The following is a 23,139-nucleotide window of genomic DNA, read 5'->3' as shown; positions in this document are numbered from 1 at the left end:
CTATAGTAATAAAGAAGATAGTTTAAAATACAAAAAAAAATACAGTTAACAAGAAATATGCAAAGCCTATATAAGGAAGAAATTAAAATACTCCAGAAAGAAATGAAGACATAAATAAAATGGAAAGAAATTCCCTGTTCTTGGATAGGATGACTCAACATCATAATGATGTCAGTTTTTCGTAAGTTAATATAAATGTAAATTCAGTGTAGTTCCAATGAAAATATCAACAAGCTATGTTGTGGCATATAAAAGTCGATACTAAAGCTCATATGGGAAAACAGACTCGCAAGAATAGCTAGGAAAAGACTGACAAAGGAAAACTACAGAGGAGGGGAACTAGCTTTACCAGATGTTAAAACATACAATAAAGCCTCTGTAATTAAAACAGTGAAGTACTGATGCATGAATAGACAAATAGACCAGTGGAATAGAGTAAGAAGATTGGAATTAGACCCAGCAATTTAATATATGACAAAGATAGTATCTGAAATCAGTGAGATAAAGGCTAACTCCTTAATAAATGGTGCTGAGACAACTGGGTAGCCATTTGGAAAAAAGGGAAATTGGACACATATCTCACAACAAACAGTAATAAACACCATATGGATTAATAATCTAAATGTAAAAAATAAAATCATGCAACAATGAGAAGGAAACCTGAATGAATCTTCTGTAATCTTGGTATAGGGAAAGGCTTTTTCTTAATATTACTCAGAATCCAGGGGCAGTAGAAGACAAGACTGATACATTTTACTATAGAAAAATAAATTTTGCATGACCAAAACGCCATAAACAAAGTCAAAAGACAACTGACAAACTTGGAGAAAATATTTGCAACATATAACAAAAAGCTAATATCCCTAATATATAAAGAACTTTTAAACCTTGAGTGACAAAGGCTGGGTGTGCTCGTTGACACCTGTAATCATAGCATTTGGAAGGCTGAGGTGGGAGAATCACTTGAGCTCAGGAGTTTGAGACCAGCCTGGGCCACATAGTGAGACCCTATCTCTACAAAAGATCAAAAAATTAGCCAGGTGTGGTGGTGCATGCCTATGGTCCCAGCTACATAGGAGGCTGAGGCAGGAGGATTGCTTGCGCCCAGGAGATCGAGGCTACAGTGAGCTGTATTCATGCCACTGCACTCTAGCCTGGAAAAAGGGAAAATGCAAAAAAGAGATGAACAGTCGATTTTCAAAAAAAGATATAAAAATGGCTATCAAATATAACTTATCATTAGAGAAATTCAAATTAAACTACATGGAGATAACATTTCTCACCTATCAGATTGGCAAAATTTTAAAAAAAGCACATTCTCTTCTTTAAAAGAAGCTGTTACAGGGTGGTGGAATCAAAAAAGAACAGAAATTTTGTGTCTGGTTAATTGATAGAAAAATGATATTATTAACAAAGTAGAGAAGTATGGGAACAGCACAAGTTTCTTGGGGATAGTAAATAATTCCATTTCCATTGATTAAAAATATCAAGTTTATTTTTGCATCGAAACTGATTCAAGACATAGCTATTGTACATGTTTTAGAGAAAACAAAACTATATTTTATATCTAATCATACTTTATAACATAAAATACAGTTCTAAAAAATATTATTTGTCAAGAAAAATATAATGTTGCCATATTTTGTCTGTATGTATTTTTTTTCCTTAGATTCCAGTGTAGTTAGTGATGTTGTACTTCAAGACTTACTGGCATATGTGTCCTCAAAACATTCCTACCTCAGAGATCTTCCTCCGAGGCAGCCTCAGAGGGTGAACAGTATAGACTTTGTAGAATTGGAGCACCTTCAGCCTGATGTATTAGTCCACGCAGTACTAAGAGTTGTTGATTTCACTGTACTGACAGGTAAACATTTTGACTGCTTCCTTAATTTTAGATTATGAAAAAATTAAGATATAAGACCATCTTAGTGTACCATTTGGTTATCACTATATATGTATCATCAGCTATTAAAGTATGGTATCACATGTGATAGAGTAATGTCATCTAAGATACTCATTTTCCTTTTCCAGAGGCAGTATACAGTTATAGAGGACAGAAGCAGAAAAAAGTTATGTTAACAGTGGAACAGGCCCAAGATCAACATTATGTGCTTGTATTATGGGGTCCTGGAGCAGCCTGGTACCCTCAACTTCAAAGGAAAAAAGGTAAATACACCAAAAAGCATTTAACCTATTTATATTTCGGTAAATGATTAATGTTTATGAGCCCGAGATGGAGAAAATCTTGAGAGACTAGACAGCGTTTGAAATACAAGTGATCATGATTGAATATTCTTCTGCAAATTTCTTCTGTTAAAATTTTGTACCTCTTGTAGCAATTCATTTATCTAATAAGTCCTCAATAATAGATGGTGGTGAAATAAAGGCTTAAATTTATTCCAAGATATACTACTTTACCTTTTTAGTGAAGATCTTACCTGCTTCAAATAACATTCTTTAAACATTTAATTCTGGCGAAGCTTCTACAATTTTTTTTCAGCCAAAGTACTCTGATAAATAAACTCTCTGATTATAAGGCAGATGTCAGGGGAGTTACCTTAACTCTTTCAAGTCACAATTACTGTTCAATAAATTACTGTGTTTCATATTTTTATTATAGTTGTTTTAAAAGCATGCACTGTTAGCCATCCCTAGAATGTTCAGTGTTAAAATATGACCCATGATTACATTTTTCTTTAAAGCATAAATTATTTCTGGTATATTGAATTAAATGGAATTGATGTTTCATTAAAATAGTATAATATCTTCCCTTTGCTATTGTGAGATCCTTTAGTTTCATTCGTGGCTTATGAGTTATTTTTCCCTGCTAAATTAATTTACAGATTGATTCAGTATATTATTATTTTTTTACCTGAAAGAGTTAATGCCTCTCCAAACTTCTGCCTTCCAAATAGTTATTTGTAGGTAGGACCTGTCACATTGTCTCTCTTAATCATTAATAGCTATGACTTGGATTTGAGATAACTCTAACTTTGGACTTTTATGTTAAGATCAAACAGGGACAGATGTTTGTTTGGTTGAGCAAGCTGACAAACATGTATCAGTGATAGACTAACTATGATCATTGACCACCATAGCCTGGCTGAGAACATGAGTCTAGTGCATGCTACACAAGAATGTAGGTCACAGGTATAGTGGAGCTGTAACAAAGCAGATTGCTCCATGTTTAATGTGAATGTTCTTTTAAAACTAATAGTTTTTTGGTTAATAGAAGAGAAATTACAGTTGTCTCTAGGTGATTCGATGGTGTTTAGGTTAGTACTGAAAACATATGAATCCAGGAATTAAGATGTTGTTCTTTGTGCATTCATTCATCCAGCCCCTCTTATTTATAACCATCATTTTAAAGTTTTAACATCTACTTCAATACCTCACATCAGTCTTTTTAAGATAAAAATACCAGTTTTGAAGGATTACTTAAGTGATTCTGTTTTCCTGATTTTACTTTTCTTTTCAAGTGACCAGCCCCATTTCCAAATTCCCAGCAAAGAGAATCTGATTGCCCAGAGTAAATTTGATTCAAAAAACTGTGATCAGGAAGACAGGGTCACACAATACAACTATGAGAGCCTGAGCTTATTTCAGTGGATGGGAAAACAGTTAAGGGAATATTTGTGGTCTGGGTGAATGCATAAATATATTTACTATAAAAAATGTCTATGTTCATTAGCTTGGAAAGATATATGTAATGTGTTATTTAGTTTAAAAAGTAGATTATAGGCCAGGTGCGGTGGCTCATGCCTGTTAACTCTGTACTTTGGGAGGCCGAAGTGGGTGGATTGCTTGAGCCCAGGAGTTCAAGTTCTCATCTTAAAAAAAAAAAAAAGTGGATTGTAAAACTTCATGTATAGAAAATATGTTAACATATAATAAATATTTTTTTGTTTACATAAGTTAATACATTAAAATTTTCAAGAAAACCCTTTTTGTGTGATAGTATCTCATTTTAATAAAAATGTATCTGTAAATACGTATGTACATTTGAAAATCTGGAAATATGTATGTATACCAAAATGCTAGTAGTGGTTATTTCTGTATAGTAGTATTATGTGTGCTTTAATTTTTTTCTTTATACCTTTAGTTTGAATTTTATGTGTGAGCATCTGCATTTACTTTTAAAACTTTTATTACAAAGGCCTTCAAGCATATACAAAAGTAGAGAGAATACTAAGCATAATGAATTTTTTTTTTTTTTCTGAGACAGAGTTTCATTCTTGTCACCCAGGCTGAAGTGTAGTGGCGCGATCTCTGCTCACTGCAACCTCCGCCTCCTGGGTTCAAGTGATTCTCCTGCCTCAGCCTCCCAAGTAGCTGGAATTACAGGCATGTGCCACCACGCCCAGCTTATTTTTGTATTTTTAGTAGAGATGAGGTTTCACCATGTTGACCAGGCTGATCTTGAACTCCAGACCTCAGGTGATTCACCCGCCTCAGCCTCCCAAAGTGCTGGGATTATAGGCATGAGCCAGCCACCGCGCTCGGCCAGCATAATGAACTTAAGTATCTATTAGCCAGCTTATTAAATAAAACACGGTCAGTCTTGTTTCACCTGTTACCTCCTTTGTCTTTACCGTTTAAATATTTTACAATAAATATATTTTATTTTATAATTAAAAATAAAATTGGCCAGGTGCAGTGCCTCAAGCCTGTAATTCCAGCACTTTGGGAGGCCAAGACGGGCGGATCATGAGGTCAGGAGATCGAGACCATCCTGGCTAACACAGTGAAACCCCGTCTCTACTAAAAAAATAAATACAAAAAACTAGCCGGGCGAGGTGGCGGGCGCCTGTAGTCCCAGCTACTCGGGAGGCTGAGGCAGGAGAATGGCGTAAACCCGGGAGGCGGAGCTTGCAGTGAGCTGAGATCCGGCCACTGCACTCCAGCCTGGGCAACAGAGCGAGACTCCATCTCAAAAATAAAAATAAAAAATAAAAAAATTAAATTAAAACCTTTTGCTTTTTAAAATAAAAGAATAGTTAATGTTTGGAAAATCTAGCTAACAATTTGAGAAAAAATATAATTAAATTTATACTTTATGTTTGTGGCAATATACATTTCAGGTACATTAGAGATTCAAATATAAAAATAATGAAACAATGAATAGTAGAAGAAAATATGGGCAAAATTATTTGTAATGCAAAGGTTGGTAGGGTAAATAAAATCCTGCAACAAAAACTATTATACATAAAAACCACCATATACAAAATTGAAAGGCAACCAAAAAAACAGAAAAAAAATTACATTGTCAGAAAATAATGCAGTAAGCGAAAGACACATATCTATAGAGATAAATGGGGAAAGGATATGAGTAGGCAAGTCCCCAAAGAAGAAGTAAAAATGGCCAATAAATACATGGAAAAATTGTTCTGACAAGTAATTGAAAACACAAAGTAATGATGATAGATGATTTTTCTTTTAAGAAATTGGTAGAGGAGATATGGGAAAACAGCTACTGTCATCAGCTATTGTAAATGCAAACTGGCAGAACCTTTCTTGAGGATAACTGACAATTAATATGAACAAATTGGGAGTACTTTTAGCCCGATAATGATAGCTCTAGGAATTTATCATAACTATGTGTAAAGATGTAGCTGAAAATAGATTTATCATGGTATCATGTATAATAGTGAAAAATAAAAAACAACCAGAGTCCCTCAAAATAGAGGGTTGCTGTGATAATTTTTAAGATTTTGGTGTATCTGGACAATGGCATATTATGTAATATTTAAAAGCAACGTAGAGTAATACATACATATAAAACTATATTTGACTTACTAAGTCAATCCCAGTAAATAAAATCCCAAACTGGTTGTCTGCTAAAGCGTTAACTGTTTATTTAGGGTGTTAAGATTATGACTGCTATATGTTTATTTACTTGGCTTCTCTTAGCTTACTTTTTTAAGCAGGTATTTTGTAATAAGACAAGAAAGCTATTTTAGTGATTGGTTTTAAGCAGTAACTTGGAATATATACTTTAGTTCTAGCTAGTGATGCTCTGTCCTTACAGATTTACTGACATGTTTGATGATTTTCCACCAAAAAAAAAAAAAAAAAAATCTCTAGTGAAAGAAACTAAGGAGATGAGTAGGTGTAGTAAATTAGATGTATGGTCTGAAGTAAGTGGGAAACTCAAAAGACAGCTGATGTGATCAGAAACATTAGTGCTAAGAAACCCTCTTTTGTTTTATTATATTTTTGAAGTTGAATTTACTAATACAGAGTATGATTATTGCAAGACCCTATGTTACTGTGGCTTTAAGAATTAGAATTGTTACTGAGAGTTAAAAATAAGTGCTATTGTGTCTAAATGCTTTTTGTTCTAGAAAAGTTAACTAAGGTAACTAAGGTATTGAAATATGACTGAAATATTAGACTTGGGTTCATTTCAGTGTCCTTTCTTTAAACAAAAGAAAACAAAACTTTGCCTATGGATAGATACATGAGAATTGTCTACTCTGTAAAGCTGTTGGTTATGATAAACTGATGACCATTCAGGAGGGCAAGGAATCTTTTTTTTTTTTTTTTTTTTTTTTGAGACCAATTCTTGCTCTGTCCCCTAGGCTGGAGTGCAGTGGCACGATCTCAGCTCACTGCAAGCTCCACCTCCCGGGTTCACGCCATTCTCCTGCCTCAGCCTCCTGAGTAGCTGGGACTACAGGCGCCCACCACCGCGCCTGGCTAATTTTTTGTATTTTTAGTAGAGACGGGATTTCACCGTGGTCTCGATCTCCTGACCTTGTGATCCGCCCACCTCAGCCTCCCAAAGTGCTGGGATTACAGGCGTGAGCCACTGCGCCCAGCTGAGGGCAAGGAATCTTTAGAAAATATTTTATTAAAATTATCTCTAGCGGCCCGGCATGGTTGGGAGGCCGAGGTGGGTGGATCATGAGGTCAGGAGTTTGAGACCAGCCTGACCAACATGGTGAAACCCTGTCTCTACTAAAAATACAAAAATTAGCCGGGAGTGGTGGCACGCACCTATAATCCCAGCTACTCAGGAGGCTGAGGCAGGAGAATTGCTTGAACCTGGGAGGTGGAGGTTTCAGTGAGCCAGGATCGCACCACTGCTCTCCAGCCTGGGCAACAGAGCGAGACTCTGTCTCGGAAAAAATAATACTAACAATAATAATGATAATAATCTCTAGCATGCTTCTGTTGTCTTAATGCACCATTCATATTTTATCTCTTTTTACCCAAACTCTTTAGTGATAAAAGATTAGTATTCAGCTGACTTAATCAGATCAATCTATTTCATCTGATACTAAGCCTAGGTTTTTTTTTTTTTTTTTTTTCCTTTTGCTGACTTTTGTTTTTACTGTTTTTGTTTAAGGTTATATTTGGGAATTTAAATATCTTTTTGTTCAGCGCAATTACACACTAGAAAACCTAGAGTTGCATACAACACCTTGGTCATCCTGTGAGTGCTTGTTTGATGATGATATAAGGGCAATTACATTTAAAGCAAAATTTCAAAAAAGTACACCCTCCTTTGTGAAGATATCAGACTTAGCAACCCACCTAGAGGATAAGTGTTCAGGTAAGATCTTTATATACATAAATTCTGCTATTTTTATTTCTTTTGAAATAGGGTCTTGCTCTGTTGCCCAGGCTGGAATACAGTGGTGTGAACACAGCTCGCTGCAGCCTCCACCTCCCAGGTTTAAGTGATTCTCCCACCTCAGCCTTTCGAGTAGCTGAGGAGGGAAGGGAAGGCTAGTGCATACCATCAGTGCACACCACCACACCCAACTATTTATTTATTTATTTATTTTGGTAGAGACAGAGTCTCCCTATGTTGCCCAGTCTGGTCTCAAACTCCTGGACTCAAGTGATCCTCTTGCCTTGGCCTCCCAAAGTGCTGGGATTACAGGCATGAGCCACCACACCCAGCCCACTGCTAGTTTTAATATAAGCAAAAAGGATACCACTTGTGGTAAAAATGTATAATTCTACATAAAAGTGAAATATAAATCTTTGCAAATATCTGAACTAGATTCTAGTAGCTTTAGGAACTATGTGCCAGGAACCAGGGACAAAGAACAAATACCTACTTTGTATTATATGACAAGGTGGGACCATAAATTCAGTTCCTTACTTTATCTTGGCCAAATGCCAGATTAAAATTTTAACTAGTTGGGTTAATTCAGATATGTGTGTAAATATGTTTTCCAATATATGATTGAAGGTTAGTGTTGTTATATCATAAAACTGTGCTAAGGAGGATACAGGCAGAAAACAAAAAAGACAACACCTCTCAAAAAACCCAACTTATAATTGGATACAGAGATTTCATTCTCAGAGAAGAGCTTCTTATTCCTAGTTCTACACTGAAACATTTACTAATACCAGCAGATAATTTAAATTAATAATATTTCTGGAAGATAAACAGATGATAGGAAATTTACAAGCTTTTATACTATTAAAATTTTCATACCATTTTCAAAAATGGAAGTTGCTTTATGGACATAAAAGACTCTAGATTTATACTAACTGGTAAAATCTTGGTAATGTTATAGTATCATGTAAGTTCCTAAGCCAGTTTTGCATTCATGTGCCCCTCCAGTGCTCTGCTTCTCAAACTCCACGGACACAGAGGTGGTCACCACAGGAAGGAACGCCAGACACAGTTGAGGGGCTACATTACTTTGCAGAGACGTTTAGTTTGGTGCCATGGAGAAGTCAACTCTGTTACTTACTGCTTACACAAAACAGTTATCTGCTGGGATTGAAATCCTAGAATTAGGTTTAAAAATAAAAATAAACAACATCATGGACAACAACAAAATAGGTGGCCACCGCACTGATGATGAAAGATTCTGAGGATATAGCCCCACTTGTTTGAGGATGCAGTCAGAAATTGTGCATGTTCTTGGAAATCCTGGAGGTGTGCTCCTCATTGGGAAGCCATGCCAAAACTGTGCCATTCAAATCAGTCCTTCAGAGGCTTTGTTCACAGAGGCCCTTTTAGCCTTTTTCATTCTCTTTATGTTCAGCTATGAGGGCTGAATTCATAGTTTCTGTCATAGTGTATGTGTTTTTAAGACAAAAATAGAGAGAGAATATGAAAACACAAGCAACTTTTCCCTAACCTATTTTATAGTTACATAAAAGGAGAAAGAGAGATCAGCATCGGAGCATTTCCTAGAAGGATCTGCTTGCACAACAAAAGCCAGAGGGAGATGAGGCTAGGCCTGAGTCCTTGTAAAGAAATGAAGGTGCTTACCCAGTACCTCATCTTACTGCCAGCAGAATTTCAGTGCTCAGCAGGAGTGATCCCCTTGAAAGCAAAGTCCACATTCAACATGACCTTTTAATTCTTTTCAAGAGGCATATGAATTTACAAAATGATAGGATTATGTGAACATTCTTTTAAAATTATTGAATTATTAAGAATTGAATTATTAAGAATTTTTTAGGCTGGGCGGGGTGGCTCATGCCTGTAATTCCAGCACTGTGGGAGGCCGAGGTGGGTGGATCATTTGAGGTCAGGAGTTCGAGACCAGCCCGGCCAACATGGTGAAACCCTGCCTCTACTAAAAATACAAAAATTAGCCAGGCATGATGGTGGGTGCCTGTAGTCCCAGCTACTTGGGAGACTGAGGCAGGAAAATTGCTTGAACACAGGAGGCGGAGCTTGCAGTGAGCCGAGATTGCGCCACTGCAGCTCCAGACTGAGCGACAGAGCAAGACTCTGTCTCAAAAAAAAAAAAAAAAAAAAAAAAAAAACACTTTTTGAGTGGAGGGAGGAGAGTAAGGGTTGAAAAGCTAACTGTTGGGTACTCTGCTTACTACAGAAGACTCTACTTGGGTGACGATATGCCCGTGTAACAAACCATGCACATCTACTCCGTGAATCTAAAATAAAAATTGAAATTTTTTTTACATGATTTTTTAGGTCAGACACATTGGCTCAAGCCTGTAATCCCAGCACTCTGGGAGGCCAAGAAGAGTGGATCACTTGAGCCCAGGAGTTGGAGACCAGCCTGGGCAACATGGCAAATCCCCATCTCCACAAAAAATACAAAAATTAGCCAGTTGTGGTGGTATGTGCCTGTAGTCCCAGCTACTCAGGAAGCTGAGGTGGGAGGATCGCTTGTGCCCAGGGAGGTTGAGACTGCAGTGAGTCAAGATTGCACCACTGCACTCTAGCCTGGATGACAGAGTGAGACTGTCTCAAAACAAAACAAAATGTTGTAGTAATTTAACATGTCTTTGGAAAAATGTGGTATTGAATCTTCTACAGCTTGTTACGTATTTGATCGCTATGCACTCCTGCTAACTTATGTAGGGATATGTGATACAATTGGAAGAGATGATGAAACTATCTTTGGGCATTGAAAGGCTAAAGCAAATGAAGTTAAGAACGAAAGACTCATCATTAACTGAACTCTGAAAGAGATAACCAGAAAACAGTAGGACACCAGAGTGGTTAGTTCTTGACCTGGAGTATTCTTACTTCTGAGAGGATGAAGAAGAACAAATTTGAAGGCTTAAGGCTTAAAGAAGCCTTTAAATTGACTATGGAGAAAGGGAGAATAATGCTCAGAAAAACGACCTCACCGGTACACAGTAAGACAAAAGTAAATTAGGAAAAAATAATGTCTCGGGGATAGTAGATGTTCAGTATTTGTTTACTGGTGAATGGATGAGCCATTAGCAGTGAATTATGAATATGCTTGAGATTTCTCATGAGTCACCTGAGAAACGATTAATAAATGAGAACTTTTTATAACCTACACCCAGAGTATATAGATGATAATGGTGAGCGGGAAGTTGGAAAAAAGTTTAAAAGAGGACAGGCTATTGATAGTTTTGGGTAGAGAGAAGAAGAAAAGTTCACCTCCTATTTGGCTTTTGACTATGATCAATTAAAAAGAAGACAGGGCAAGGAGAGAGGGCATGTTAGCTAGTTTCAAGTAGTCGAAGGGATTTCTTCTAAAGGAGGTATTGAACTTAAACGTTGCCTGATTCCAGAGGATGGGGAGGAAGGAAACACCACATGTTCAGTCAAATTAGCCAAGTAAACCTGCTCTCAGTTGCAGCCAGACCCCCTGCCTTTAGATTCTAGGAAAGTAGTAAAGAAGACCAAGAACAAGCACTTCCATGTATCCTTTTACTACAAGTGACTGTCAATCAACTATAAAATTAGCCATGTTTGTAAATTAAAGTTATAATTTTGGCCCAATAATTTATAATATATCTGTTTGTCCTTTATAGGAGTGATTCAAATTAAAGCCCAGATTTCAGAGCTGGCATTTCCTATTACAGCAACTCAGAAGATAGCTCTAAATGCTCACAGTTCTCTGAAGAGTATTTTCTCTTCTCTTCCCAACATCGTGTATACTGGCTGCGCAAAATGTGGATTGGAACTAGAAACAGATGAGAACAGGATCTATAAACAGTGTTTTAGCTGCTTGCCATTTACTATGAAGAAAATATACTATAGGTAAGGCAACTAAGCAAGCCAATTTGATGGAAAATAATTATTATAGATCTGGAAGAATTAGTCTGTAAACCCTTACTTTCTAAAAAGAATTAACTAGAGCTAGTCGAAGAGAATAAAATTTTCCCTGAGTGATAGATAGCTATGGAAGCAAAAATTTCCCAGGAATCGTTACAGGAATTTCTTAAAGCAGTAATTGGGAGTTTTAGTGTCTTCAAACAGCTGTACCAAAGAAACATTTTCCTTGGTTTACTTTTTAACCAAAGTCTAAATGGCTCATAAAGAACTCATTTTCCTACCTTAACATATAATTAGAATTTAAAGGCTAAAAGTATCATATGATCTCGCCTCTGAGTTGTTGTGGAAGCTAGTAAGACATTTAACCTATTTTCCCACCTTTACCTTAGAAATTGAAGCTAGCAAATAAATGTTGTATGGTGCAACTGCTAACCAACTCAGCGAAAAACACATTGTTTTTTGAATAATAGGTAGTCAAAAGCTCAGATATTTTTCTTTTTACTGTATAAATTACATGTGCTTACAAAATAGCACTCAGTGTTTTATGCTCCTTCTAACTATTTCTAAATATTGTAGTCTCTAAAAACTAAATGCAGATATATTCCACATGTTATCATGGCATACTTCAAGAAAAGTTATAGAAGCTTAATTTGTAAACCTTATTTCTCTTTACAGATATTATGTTTGTTATAAATAAGTGAATGAATTTTGCTATTACTGTGACAGTTGCTTTTGTGGAAAAGAAGATTGAATTAGGATGCATGGTAGGCTGGGTGTGGTGGCTCACACCTGTAATCCCAGCACTTTGGGAGGCCAGGGTGGACGGATTGCTTGAGCCCAGGGGTTCAAGACCAGCCTGGGAAACATAGGGAAACCCCATCTCTACCACACACACAAAAAAAGGGCATGGTGACATAGGCCTGTAGTCCCAGCTACTTGGGAGGCTGAGGTAGGAGGATTGTTTGAGCCCAGGAGATTGACTGTTACAGTGAGCTATGTTTGCACCACTGCACTCCAGCTTGGGCAACAGAGTGAGACCCTGTCTCAAAATCAAAACAAAAAATGCATGGGATGTTACAAACAACATTGATTTATTGATAGTTAAGGCCCCTAAAAAGTACATATAGGTGACTTATTTATATCATTCCAAATGTGTCTATTCAGTATAAGCATTTATTGGACAAAAATGTTGCTCAGTACTATTCCTTATGGGGAGGAGGGCCTTTGATTCTTTAGTTTACAAAATGACTGTTCAAGAGAAGGACTTCACAGATCAGTATCACCTGATTATGGCATAACTAGTATGAGGTATGTAAGATCTCTTCCTAAACTATACCACATTAAAGATGTAGTGCTAGTTTGTTGTCTTGCTGGAATGTTGAATGGTCATGTTAAGGCAATAATTATTATTTTTTATTTATTTAAAAGCCTTTTTTAATTTTTAATTTTTTTTTTTGAGACAGAGTTTTGCTGTTGTTGCCCAGGCTAGAGTGCAGTAGTGTGATCTCAGCTCACTGCAACTTCTGCCTGCCAGGTTCAAGCGATTCTTCTGTCTCAGCTTCCCGATTAGCTGGGATTACAGGCATGTGCCACCACGCCCAGCTAATTTTATATTTTTATAGAGACAGGGTTTCTCCATGTTGGTCAGGCTGGTCTTGAACTCCCGACCTCAGGTAATCCACCTGCCTTGCCCTCCCAAAGTGCTGGAATTACAGGCGTGAGCCACCACGCCCAGCCTATAAAAGCCTTTAAATTGTTTAGTCCAGATTATGTGGTTTCCTTGAAAAGAAAATATTGAAATTAACAAACTCCCTTCAAGGTATCAAGTATATGACTCCAAAATCATCTACATAAATCAATCAGCAAACTGAGTAAGAGAAAACTCTCAATGATTATTCATTAAGACTCAGTCAAATATTTATTAGGAATCCACGTATGTTCACATATCACATATGTACTATGGATGTTATACTGGTTGATCTAAGTAGACTTATTGTGCCCAAGAAGCTTGGTAGTCCGTTTAAGAAACACTTAATCGGCTGGGCGCAGTGGCTCACGCCTGTAATCCCAGCACTCTGGGAGGCCAAGGCAGCTGGATCACGAGGTCAGGAGATCGAGACCATCCTGGCTAATACGGTGAAACCCTGTCTCTACTAAAAATACAAAAAATTTAGCCGGGCTTGGTGGCGGGCACCTGTAGTCCCAGCTACTCAGGAGGCTGAGGCAGGAGAATGGCATGAACCCGAGAGGTGGAGCTTACCATGAGCCACGATCACACCACTGCACTCCAGCCTGGGCGACAGAGTGAGACTCCGTCTCAAAAAAAAAAAAGAAACATTTAACGAACATTTGTGTGACATAACAGTCCCAAACTGTGAGTGGGTTGGTCATATTTTACATTGGTTGTAACTTGGAGCTGATTTTCCAATGGAAGCAACATTAGATATTGCATTGGAGTCTCATACGAGGCCACAGACGTTTATTAAATTTACATGTAGATAGCATAATTCCTGATCTTCAAGCTATCATAAAACTCAAATACCATTTTTAACAATGTTTCTACAGAATATTCAGATTTACAGTTTTGGAATACAAGAAATACATTTATTTTTCTGTACTAGAAGCCAGAAAACCCAGCAAGTCAAACCACAATTAAGGCTCCTATTTAGGCAGCACTAAGAAACGTTTGGGTCTCTCAAGAGGTTGTAGCCAAGGTGCAGGCTGGGGCTGCAGTCATCTGAAGGCTTGACTGGAGTTGGAGGATTCATTTCCAAAGTGGCTCATTCATATGGCTGGCAAGTTGAGTTCCTCTTCACTTGGGTCTCCACAGGCTTCCTGAATGTTCTCACAAAGTGGCAGCTCATTTCCCCAGAGCAGGAAAGGCAAGAAAGAGAGTTCCAGGTGGAAGCCAGCCTTTTTGTGACCTAGACTCAGAAATCATGTGGCATCACTTCCACCAAATTCTGTTCATCAGAAGTGAGTTTAGCTGCACATTGGAGAGTGGATTAGAATGAAGCTAGTGCAGAGAAGAGGTAAGAGGCTGTTGCCTTGTTTTGGAGGAGAGATGATGGTGGCTTGACTAGAGAGGAGGTGGTGGGAATAAAAAGAAGTGGACAGATTTGAGAATGGTTGGAAAATAGTTTGCAAGATGTAGTGATTGGTAGATAAAGAGAGAGCACAGGTACATTACACATCATTGACAGTTGGGTGAACAATAAGATTATTTATTAAAACAAGTAACCTTGGGAAAATGTTGATCATATTGAGCTTGAGTTCCTGAGAGGTAGCAAGTTGGAAAGTGGTTAGATGTACAGAAATGCAATTTGCAAGAGAATTCTGGGCTAGGCTTATAAGGTTATCTGTGGTGATTGAACTCTTCCTTGGTTTCTGCACTCTGTTTTGTTTTTCCTTCTTAATCTTCAGTTATTACCTCTCCTAATGGATTATTCTTACCAGCCTATAAACACACTCCTGTATTTATTGTATTAAAAAAACAAACAAAATCATCCATTAACATTACATCTCCCTCTTATCCCTTCGTTTTTCTATTGTGTTTTATACCCAGCCAAACTTTGTTAAAGAGTTATAAATATATTCTCTCTCCCCTATTATGTCTTCAATTTCACTCCAGTTATTCCATTCTACTCCCACCATGCTGCAGAAGCTGCTTTTGTCAGAGTTACACTTTTGATGTTGCCTGAGGCATGGATACTTCTTTCTTCCTTCTAACTGCTCTCAGTTATATTCGGCATGTCAGGCTACTTCCTCCTTCTTGAAATAGCCTCCTCCTGGCTTTCTAACTTGTCTCTCAGGCCCTTCCTTCTCAGCCTCTTCTACCCCCTCTTTAAATGCTGGGGTTAATCTTGAGCTCTCGTCTGTGTCCTTCCTCTTATTCTTTCTGTACATTCTGCCTGGATGATCACAGCTGTTTTCATATTTGTACTTACATCTTCACCCTGATTTTCTCCTCCAGGCTCCAGTAGTCAGTATCAAATCCTTTGCTTGACGTCCATCTCACATTTAAACATACCCACAATGGACTGTTGTTTTTCCTAACCATACTCAAATCTAGTTCTCTTCATTTTTATACTTTCTGGAAAATGGCACACCATCTACCCAATTATTTAAGCTGGAAACCTGGGCACGATCGTTGAATCATTTTCTCTTCCCTACCTCCCCTATCTAATCTATTAGCAAGTCCTAGGAATTTTCATTCAGAACTATATCACAAATTCATCCACTTTTTTCCATCTCCACTGCTAACATCTTAGTCCAGTGTATCTCAGCAGGGGCGTTGTTGACATTTTACGCAGGACAGTTTCTCATTATGTACCATATCCCACACACTGTGGGGCGTGTGGCATCCCTGTTTACCTTCCCCTAGCTGAACCTCAGTTACTGTGAAACCAAAATGGAAAGTCAGTGCCTGCTCGTCTGGAATCACTCAGGCCTCATCTAAGTCACTACTACCTGTTGCACAAACCAGCACACCAGCAGTCTCTTGGTGGAGCTCCTGCTGGCCTTGCCTCCTCCCCTTTATTCTCCACCTGTTGGCAGCGTGATTACCCCTTGCTTCACCCATCAGTCGTCTCCTTATGCTTGTTGCCTCTGCAGTCTCATCTGCTGCCACTCCCCTGTCGTCCAGCACTCTAGCCACGTGGCCTTCTTTCAGTTCTTCAGACATTTTGATTTTTCTCCTTAGGATGTTCTTGAATTTCTTCCCTCAGTCTGACTCCACAAGGCTGGTTTCTTTATGTCTTAGATTAAATGCTGCTTTATCAGAGAGGCCTTTCCTAACCACCCTTCTTTATTTTCTGTTATAGTAGCCTGGGTGTGCTTATTGTAATTTGTAGTTGCATACTGTCTTTTCTAAAAAAACATTTTTACTGAAGTAAAATTCATATACATCAAATTAATCTTCTGAAATGTACAGTTCAATGGCTTTAGTATATTCCCAGGGCTGTGTAGCTATCACTACAACCAGTTAGGACATTTTCATCACCTAGCCCTATACAAAGCCTCATACTCATTAGCAGTCACTCTCCTCCCCATGCCCCTCAACCCATGGCAACTACGAATCTGCTTTCTGTCTCTATAGATTTGCCTGTTCTAGATATTTTATATAAATATTGTATAATATGTGATCTTTTGTGACTGGCTTCATTTAGCATGATGTTTTCAAGGTCCATCCATGTTGTAGCATGTATCAGTACTTCATTCCTTTTTATTGCAAAATAATATTGCATTGTATGCATATACCACATTTTGTTTATCTGTTCATCAGTTGATGGACAATTGGATTGTTCCTACACTTTGGCTATTATAAGTGATGCTGCTGTGAACATTTGTGTACAAGTTTTTGTGTGGATATATGTGTTCATTTCTCTTGGGTATATATCTAGGAGTGGTGAATTGCTGGGTCATAAACAGACATAAACTGTCTGTTTAACCTTTTGAGGAACTGCCAGACTGTTCTCCAAAATTGCTGCATGATTTTACATTCTCACCAGCAATCTGAGGTTATAATTTCCCCATATCCTTGCCAGTACTTCTTATTCTGTTTTTCTTTTTGTTGCATGTGCTTTTGGGTCATATCTGAGAAAGGTGTCATTCTAAGCCAAGGTTATGGAGATTTGCTCCCATATTTTCTTCTAAGAGTTTAGTGGTTTTAGCTCTTATATTTAGGTTTATTATCTACTTTGAGTTAAGTTTTGTGTATGGGATAAGGAAGGGGTCTAATTTTATTCTTTTGCATGTGGGTGTCTAGTTGTCGCAGCGTGAATTTTTGAAAAGCCTATTCCATCTCTGTTTAGTCATCTTGGCACCACTGTTGAAAAGCTTATTTTCTTTTTTTTTCTTTTTGTAGAGGTGAGGTCTTGTGTTGCCCAGGCTGATCTCAAACTCCTGGCCTCAAGCAGTCCTCCTCACCTTGGCATCCCAAAGCACTGGGATTACAGGCATGAGTCACCATCCTTGCTTAATTTCTTCCTATCCCACTACGGTTTTACGTTCCTGAGTGAGGGAACCAGATTTGTCTTGTTCACTAGTGGGTACCCAGCACTTACCACAGTCCATGATAGATACTCAGTTTGTATTTGCTGAAATAAATAATGGAGGGACAGAGGCTGAGGAAAGAGTGTAGAGTGAAAAGAGGAAGGAACGCAGAGTCATCATGTGAATAAAGGGGGATGTGGGTTTTTAGGGGGAAAATCAGTAGTTATGTTTTAGCTCTGTTACATTAAATTCCCCCACTAATGAGCCTGTTTCTGAATTCTGTTCTCAATTTATTTTTAAAAAATTAATGTAGTTATAAAATAGGTACCACAGGCCATGGTTAAAATGCACACTACATAGGAGGTTACAAAACAGAGTAAAAGTCTCCTTCACCATCCAACCCTCTCCCACCAGTGCTGCTTCCATGCTGGTGAGAAGGTTTTTTGTATGTCCTTCCAGTGATTTCTTACGTTCATCCCAGCACATGTGTATCCCTTTCTTTAGAAGCTTGTGGACAGAAGAATATTGTTCATATTGTTGTTCCTTAGAGTCTATCCTGGTGCTCCTTCCCTAATGGCACTTGTAAATGTTCTTCATTCTTTTTATCAGCCACATAGCATTAAGATGTAGGATGCACTGAAAATTGTTAATCCAGTTCCCTGTTTATTGATATGCAAAACAGTTTATTTCTGATAGGGAAGAATTCAGTTGAAAAAAATAACTTGAAATTGTGATTGTGAAATATGTGATTATTATTTTTATTTTCATTTCTAAAAATAATTTATAAAACAGTTTAATATATTTTTATATTAGTATCTGACATTGAAAAATGGATATAGAATAAATAAAATGTATTAATTTATCATTTGAAGCACTTGGGGAAAAAAACACCTTTTTTTCTTTCTAGGATGTCACAGAATATCCTAGAGTTGTTTTAGGAATTAAATTAATCCTACATAAAAACCAAGTACTTTTTGGAATTATTTTTCATTTAAGCATTTCTTTTATTTGAAAATCTTTTTGAAGGTTGTGTGTTGTTCACTGTTTTGTAGGCCAGCCTTAATGACTGTAGTTGATGGAAGACATGATGTTTGCATCCGTGTAGAATCAAAGCTGATAGAGAAGATTCTTCTGAACATTTCTGCAGACTGCCTCAACAGAGTGATAGGTAATATATCAGTGTGCCATCAAGAGGTTGTTATACTCAGGAGTAAAAATGGTATTTCGGAACAGAAAGAGCACTGTATTTGAAGAGCTTTTCTGTCCATATAAAAGCAGAAGGATAATTTAGCTTAAGTGAAATATAAGCCTATGTAAGTTAGAAGGTTGACTTGCTTTACACCTGTTAGTACATGAATGGTGAGAGGCACCTAATTTCTTCTTAACCTACATTTCCAGTTGGTAAGCAAAAACTATTTTACTTAACTCTAGTTTTATAAGAGTGAAGTCAGTGAGTGTGTGACACAATATATATGAAGATAGTCCACTGTCAGTGGCATGGATTTACAAGATCTTCACTAAGCCACTTAGTCATCAGTGGCTAAGAATAAAGCAAAGATAATATATCTGTCAGGTATTCAAACTCCATTCCTGTTCTCATTAGCCTCAGATCCTCTAAGCTGATGAGCTAATCTGGTTCTGTGATTGCTTTATCTTTTAATAGTAGATTGTTTTTTGTGTTCTTTTTTAGTTGGGGGTGTCTAGTAATTTTTAGTTGAATGCTGAACATTGCATATATTAAGTAGAACAATATAAACTGAGGTAAATAGTATTTGTACCTAGAAATAGGCATGCCTCTTCTGGTCCTTTACTGGAGGTGAGGGGTGAGCAGGATGGTCAGTCTTGTCATATGTTGAGTTGGATTCAGGTTTTGTTGTTTCTGTGGTTACCTTCAGGTCACCACTGGTTTCGAATTATCTTGTGCTTATGGTGGGAGGTGGTTCCCCAGTATTCCTGCTCCACCATCAACTTAGCCCTCCACTCTGCACTTGGGCCTCAGAGAAAGTTTCTCTCCATGTTCTTGCACTTCCCCAAGTTGCACAAACTTTTGTTGGTTGTTACTTGGTGCATCCTAACCTGGTGGGCAGGAGCAGGATTGTTCCTCTTTGATTCTGGTCCAGCCCCAGTCTTATACAGGATCTTGCATATGGTGCTTTCTTGGTAGTCCCGTCCCTTATGTGGCTGTGCCAGTGGCAGCCGAGCTCTGTCTTGTGTCTTTGGTGGGTCTTGTGTGGTCCTGGCCCTGCCCCAGCAGTAGGGGACCACTAATGGTCTTGACCCAGGGTGGTTTTTCAGTCCTCCCTCAGGATGGAGGGATTTTTTTCTTTTCTTTTTTCTTTCCCGCATCTGTGCTGGTTCCTCACCTGTACCCTGGGGCAACAAGATTTGGTGTCCTTCCTCCAGCAGTTGAAGGCTTTTGTTCCTTAAAAGGGAGGCCAGATAGTGCTTTGTGTTTTGTAGTTGGAAGCTTTCTTTGATGTTTTGCCCTGCCCCCAGTCTTGTGAGCACCTGGTGGAGGTGAGACTTACTATGTAGAGGAGCCTGTGAGGATGCAGATGTTCCTTATGTTGGTGACATTGGCAATTCATTGACTTTTTGCAATTAATTTATTAATAAAAATCACATTCTTCTTTCCTGCCTATATGGAGGACTTGTCTTCTTCCCGAGGCCTGCCCCAAGGGAACCTGTGCTCCTGTTCCATCTCCCTGGAGGCACCTGTCTCCTTATGTTTCAGTCTTTTTGCTGTTTTACAACCTTGGTTCTCATGTGTTTTCAAGAAAATGATGATTTTATATTTATTCAGCTTTTTCCAGTAACTGTTAGGGTGGGAGCCACACTCTTTCCAGCTTTCTACATCCTAATTAGAAGCCTCTCTTCTTTTTTTTCCCCATTTTCTTTATTTCATTTGTATTCTTTTGACTATTTTCATTCCTTTTATTAATGTTACTTATATATTTTCAGTATTACCTCTTCTTTTTTTTTGTTTGAGATGGAGTTTCACTCTTGTTGCCTAGGTTGGAGTGCTATGGCACGATCTCGGTTCACCGTAACCTCTGCCTCCTGGGTTCAAACAAGTCTCCTGCCTCAGTTTCCTAAGTAGCTGGGATTACAGGCATGCGCCACCATGCCTGGCTAATTTTGTATTTTTAGTAGAGACGTGGTTTCTCCATGTTAGTCAGGCTGGTCTCAAATTCCCAACCTCACGTGATCCGCCTGCCTCAGCCTCCCAAAGTGCTGGGATTACAGGCGTGAGCCACCGTGTCCGGCCTATCTCTTCTTCTTTGCATAATGTAAATTAGTCTTTATCTCTTAGAGAAGCATTATTCTCATATCACATATACTTAAGTGTTTTATGCATTCTTGAGACAATTAAAGTTGTACTTCTTGGCGTTATAGATTGTGATCATAAGTGAAAATGTCATTGGTTATAAAGTGATCATCAGACCATCCAGATTATTACTAATATTGGTTATTTTTTAGTTTATCACAGTGAAAATACAAAATTTAAAAGTTATTGTAGAGAATTATCATACCCCCCAAAATATGTCATTGGTCCTCCAGGACTCTGTAGCCCCCATCCAAGAAAGACTGTGGTAATTGTCAGGGGGTTAGTATGGTCTGAGCGTGGTCAATGGTGCTTTGTCATTCTGGTGTTGAACAAACCTGCCAAGTGTCTTGATTAGATGTCCTAAAAAAGTGAGAGGAATAGTATAGGACAAATGCAAAATAAAATAACACATTTAGCTATACTTTTAGTATTTTTTATTATTGAGATTCAATATTTCTTAAGTGACCAATTCAAGATTCTTTTATATAAAAAATAAATGTATGCATAAGTAACTTGATCAGAAATGTGAACTGGATAATAGCACTCTTCTGATGTACTGTAGCATAACCAGAACTACTGTCGCGACGTCTGAACGGTGTGTTATCTGGGCCTGTTTCTTGTGTCAGCGGGATCACGTGCTGTCACTCTGGAGTGCCTCAATAGCTTGTAACTAGAAAGAGAAGGTGTAGGAAGAGTAGTTTACTTACTTATTTATTTATTTAGAGACAGAATCTTGTTTTGTTGCCCAGGCTGGAGTGCAGTGGCACATTCTTGGCTCACTGCAACCTCTACCTCCCGGGTTCAAACAAATCTCCTGCCTCAGCCTCCCGAGTAGCTGGGATTACAGGCGTGTGCCACCACTCTTGGCTGATTTTTGTATTTTTAGTAGAGACAGGGTTTTACTGTGTTGGCCAGGCATGTGTCGAACTCCTGACCTCAAGTGATCCTGCCATGTCTGCCTCCCAAAGTGCTAGGATTACAGGTGTGAGCCACCGCTACTGGCCGTGAAGAGAAATTTAAAATGGATTTGAAACTTGAGGAACCAAGAGAAACAATGAAACCCCTCAGTGTGTTTGCTCCTGTCAAGCTAGCAGCGATCTTGAGAGCTCTGTGCTTTCATTTTCTGCAGTTCCTTCCTCAGAGATCACCTATGGGATGGTCGTGGCAGACCTGTTCCACTCCTTGTTGGCAGTCAGCGCAGAACCTTGTGTATTGAAGATTCAGAGCCTTTTTGTGTCAGATGAAAACAGCTATCTATTACAACAAGATTTCTCCCTCCTGGATTTTTATCCTGACATTGTAAAGCATGGAGCCGATGCCCTTCTCTGAGGCCAGAGGAAGACATTGCAGACATTTCAAGGAAGAAGTACTGAAATGATTTGTCTTTTGAAATAAATGAATGACAGGACTTTTGCTTTGGATTTTTTATTAAATATATTTTACAAAGAGAATTGGAGTAGGTATATAAATTAAAACTTTTTTCTAAGAAAATCCTGTGAGGTTTAAAAAGATTGTTTTTGTGTTTTTGGTTTCTTCCTTTCTTCTGGAGAAATGATCTATCAGTCAAGGCAATGTGTAGCCGATCCCTGAGAATTAAAGGTTTGCCCATTTGTTCACTGTGTTTAGTCCCTGCTGCATTCCAGGCACTGTACTAAGTATGGGGAACTACATGGAAGACATTCCCTCAGAAACTGCTGCAGTGCTTTTGCTTATCCCTACCTAAAAACTGTCAAATCATTTCCTTCATTATAACTATACATGATAATGGATTAGTTTATATAAACCTATGTTTAGACAAGTTCAAAACAAGCGTGTCTTTCTGTAAAAAGCTTTGAAAATGAAGGAAATGAGATCATGTTTCAATTTATTAAAGCGGGGAAGAGCGTTCTGTGGTTAGTTCGTGTCTAGGATTTGAGTGCCTTACTGAATGTGTTTACCAGCAAACATGTAGCAATCGGTTCTCTCATTGTGATGGTAGAAGCTCATGTAAAATGGTAGTCATTAATGAGGAAGTATGGAGTGGTACTTATTCTGTAAGTTCAGAGTATGCCAAGTGTTAATATATTACCATATTGCCTGAAAATAAATTTATGATGACATGAACAAGCTTATTTTGCTCTGTGTATGTTTTTAAAAATTCCTTTGGTTCAGAGTTGGTTGTTGTTTTTTAACTTGGCTTCCCTAAGAATGAACCACAAGAGTTTTGTGATTCTTTCAAAAATAATGTGCAAAAATGCCTTAATGCATGTCTCTGTGGAGAAGGATCTATAGCTTTCAACACATCGTCAGAGGGTTCTGTGACCAAGAAAGGTAAGAACAAGGCTTTAACTGATGA

The 23,139-nt window shown here is 38.0% G+C and overlaps 1 protein-coding gene across 14 annotated transcripts in view; it reads left to right on the top strand.

Annotated features, from left to right (window-relative positions):
- The window catches only part of SHLD2 (shieldin complex subunit 2), an 81,274-nt gene extending 58,363 nt beyond the window's left edge, over positions 1-22,911 (top strand). For 12 of the 14 annotated variants that reach the window (XM_010374110.2, XM_030940121.1, XM_030940126.1 and 9 more), the window contains 6 exons: positions 1,670-1,864; positions 2,032-2,166; positions 7,352-7,558; positions 11,239-11,467; positions 18,529-18,644; positions 21,934-22,911. In XM_010374110.2, the coding sequence (XP_010372412.1) occupies positions 1,670-1,864; positions 2,032-2,166; positions 7,352-7,558; positions 11,239-11,467; positions 18,529-18,644; positions 21,934-22,133 (1,082 nt within the window). In that variant the 3' untranslated portion in view covers positions 22,134-22,911. The remainder of the gene's footprint in view (positions 1-1,669; positions 1,865-2,031; positions 2,167-7,351; positions 7,559-11,238; positions 11,468-18,528; positions 18,645-21,933) is intronic. The other 2 variants (XM_030940123.1, XM_030940124.1) reach the window with 2 other exon arrangements.
- The last annotated feature ends 228 nt before the right edge of the window (positions 22,912-23,139 follow it).

Source organism: Rhinopithecus roxellana, chromosome 11 (genome assembly GCF_007565055.1).
Source record: "Rhinopithecus roxellana isolate Shanxi Qingling chromosome 11, ASM756505v1, whole genome shotgun sequence".
Classification (NCBI taxonomy): domain Eukaryota; kingdom Metazoa; phylum Chordata; class Mammalia; order Primates; family Cercopithecidae; genus Rhinopithecus; species Rhinopithecus roxellana.
The sequence above is the reverse complement of the archived record's forward strand: the minus strand, read 5'-3'. Positions and strand labels throughout refer to the sequence as shown.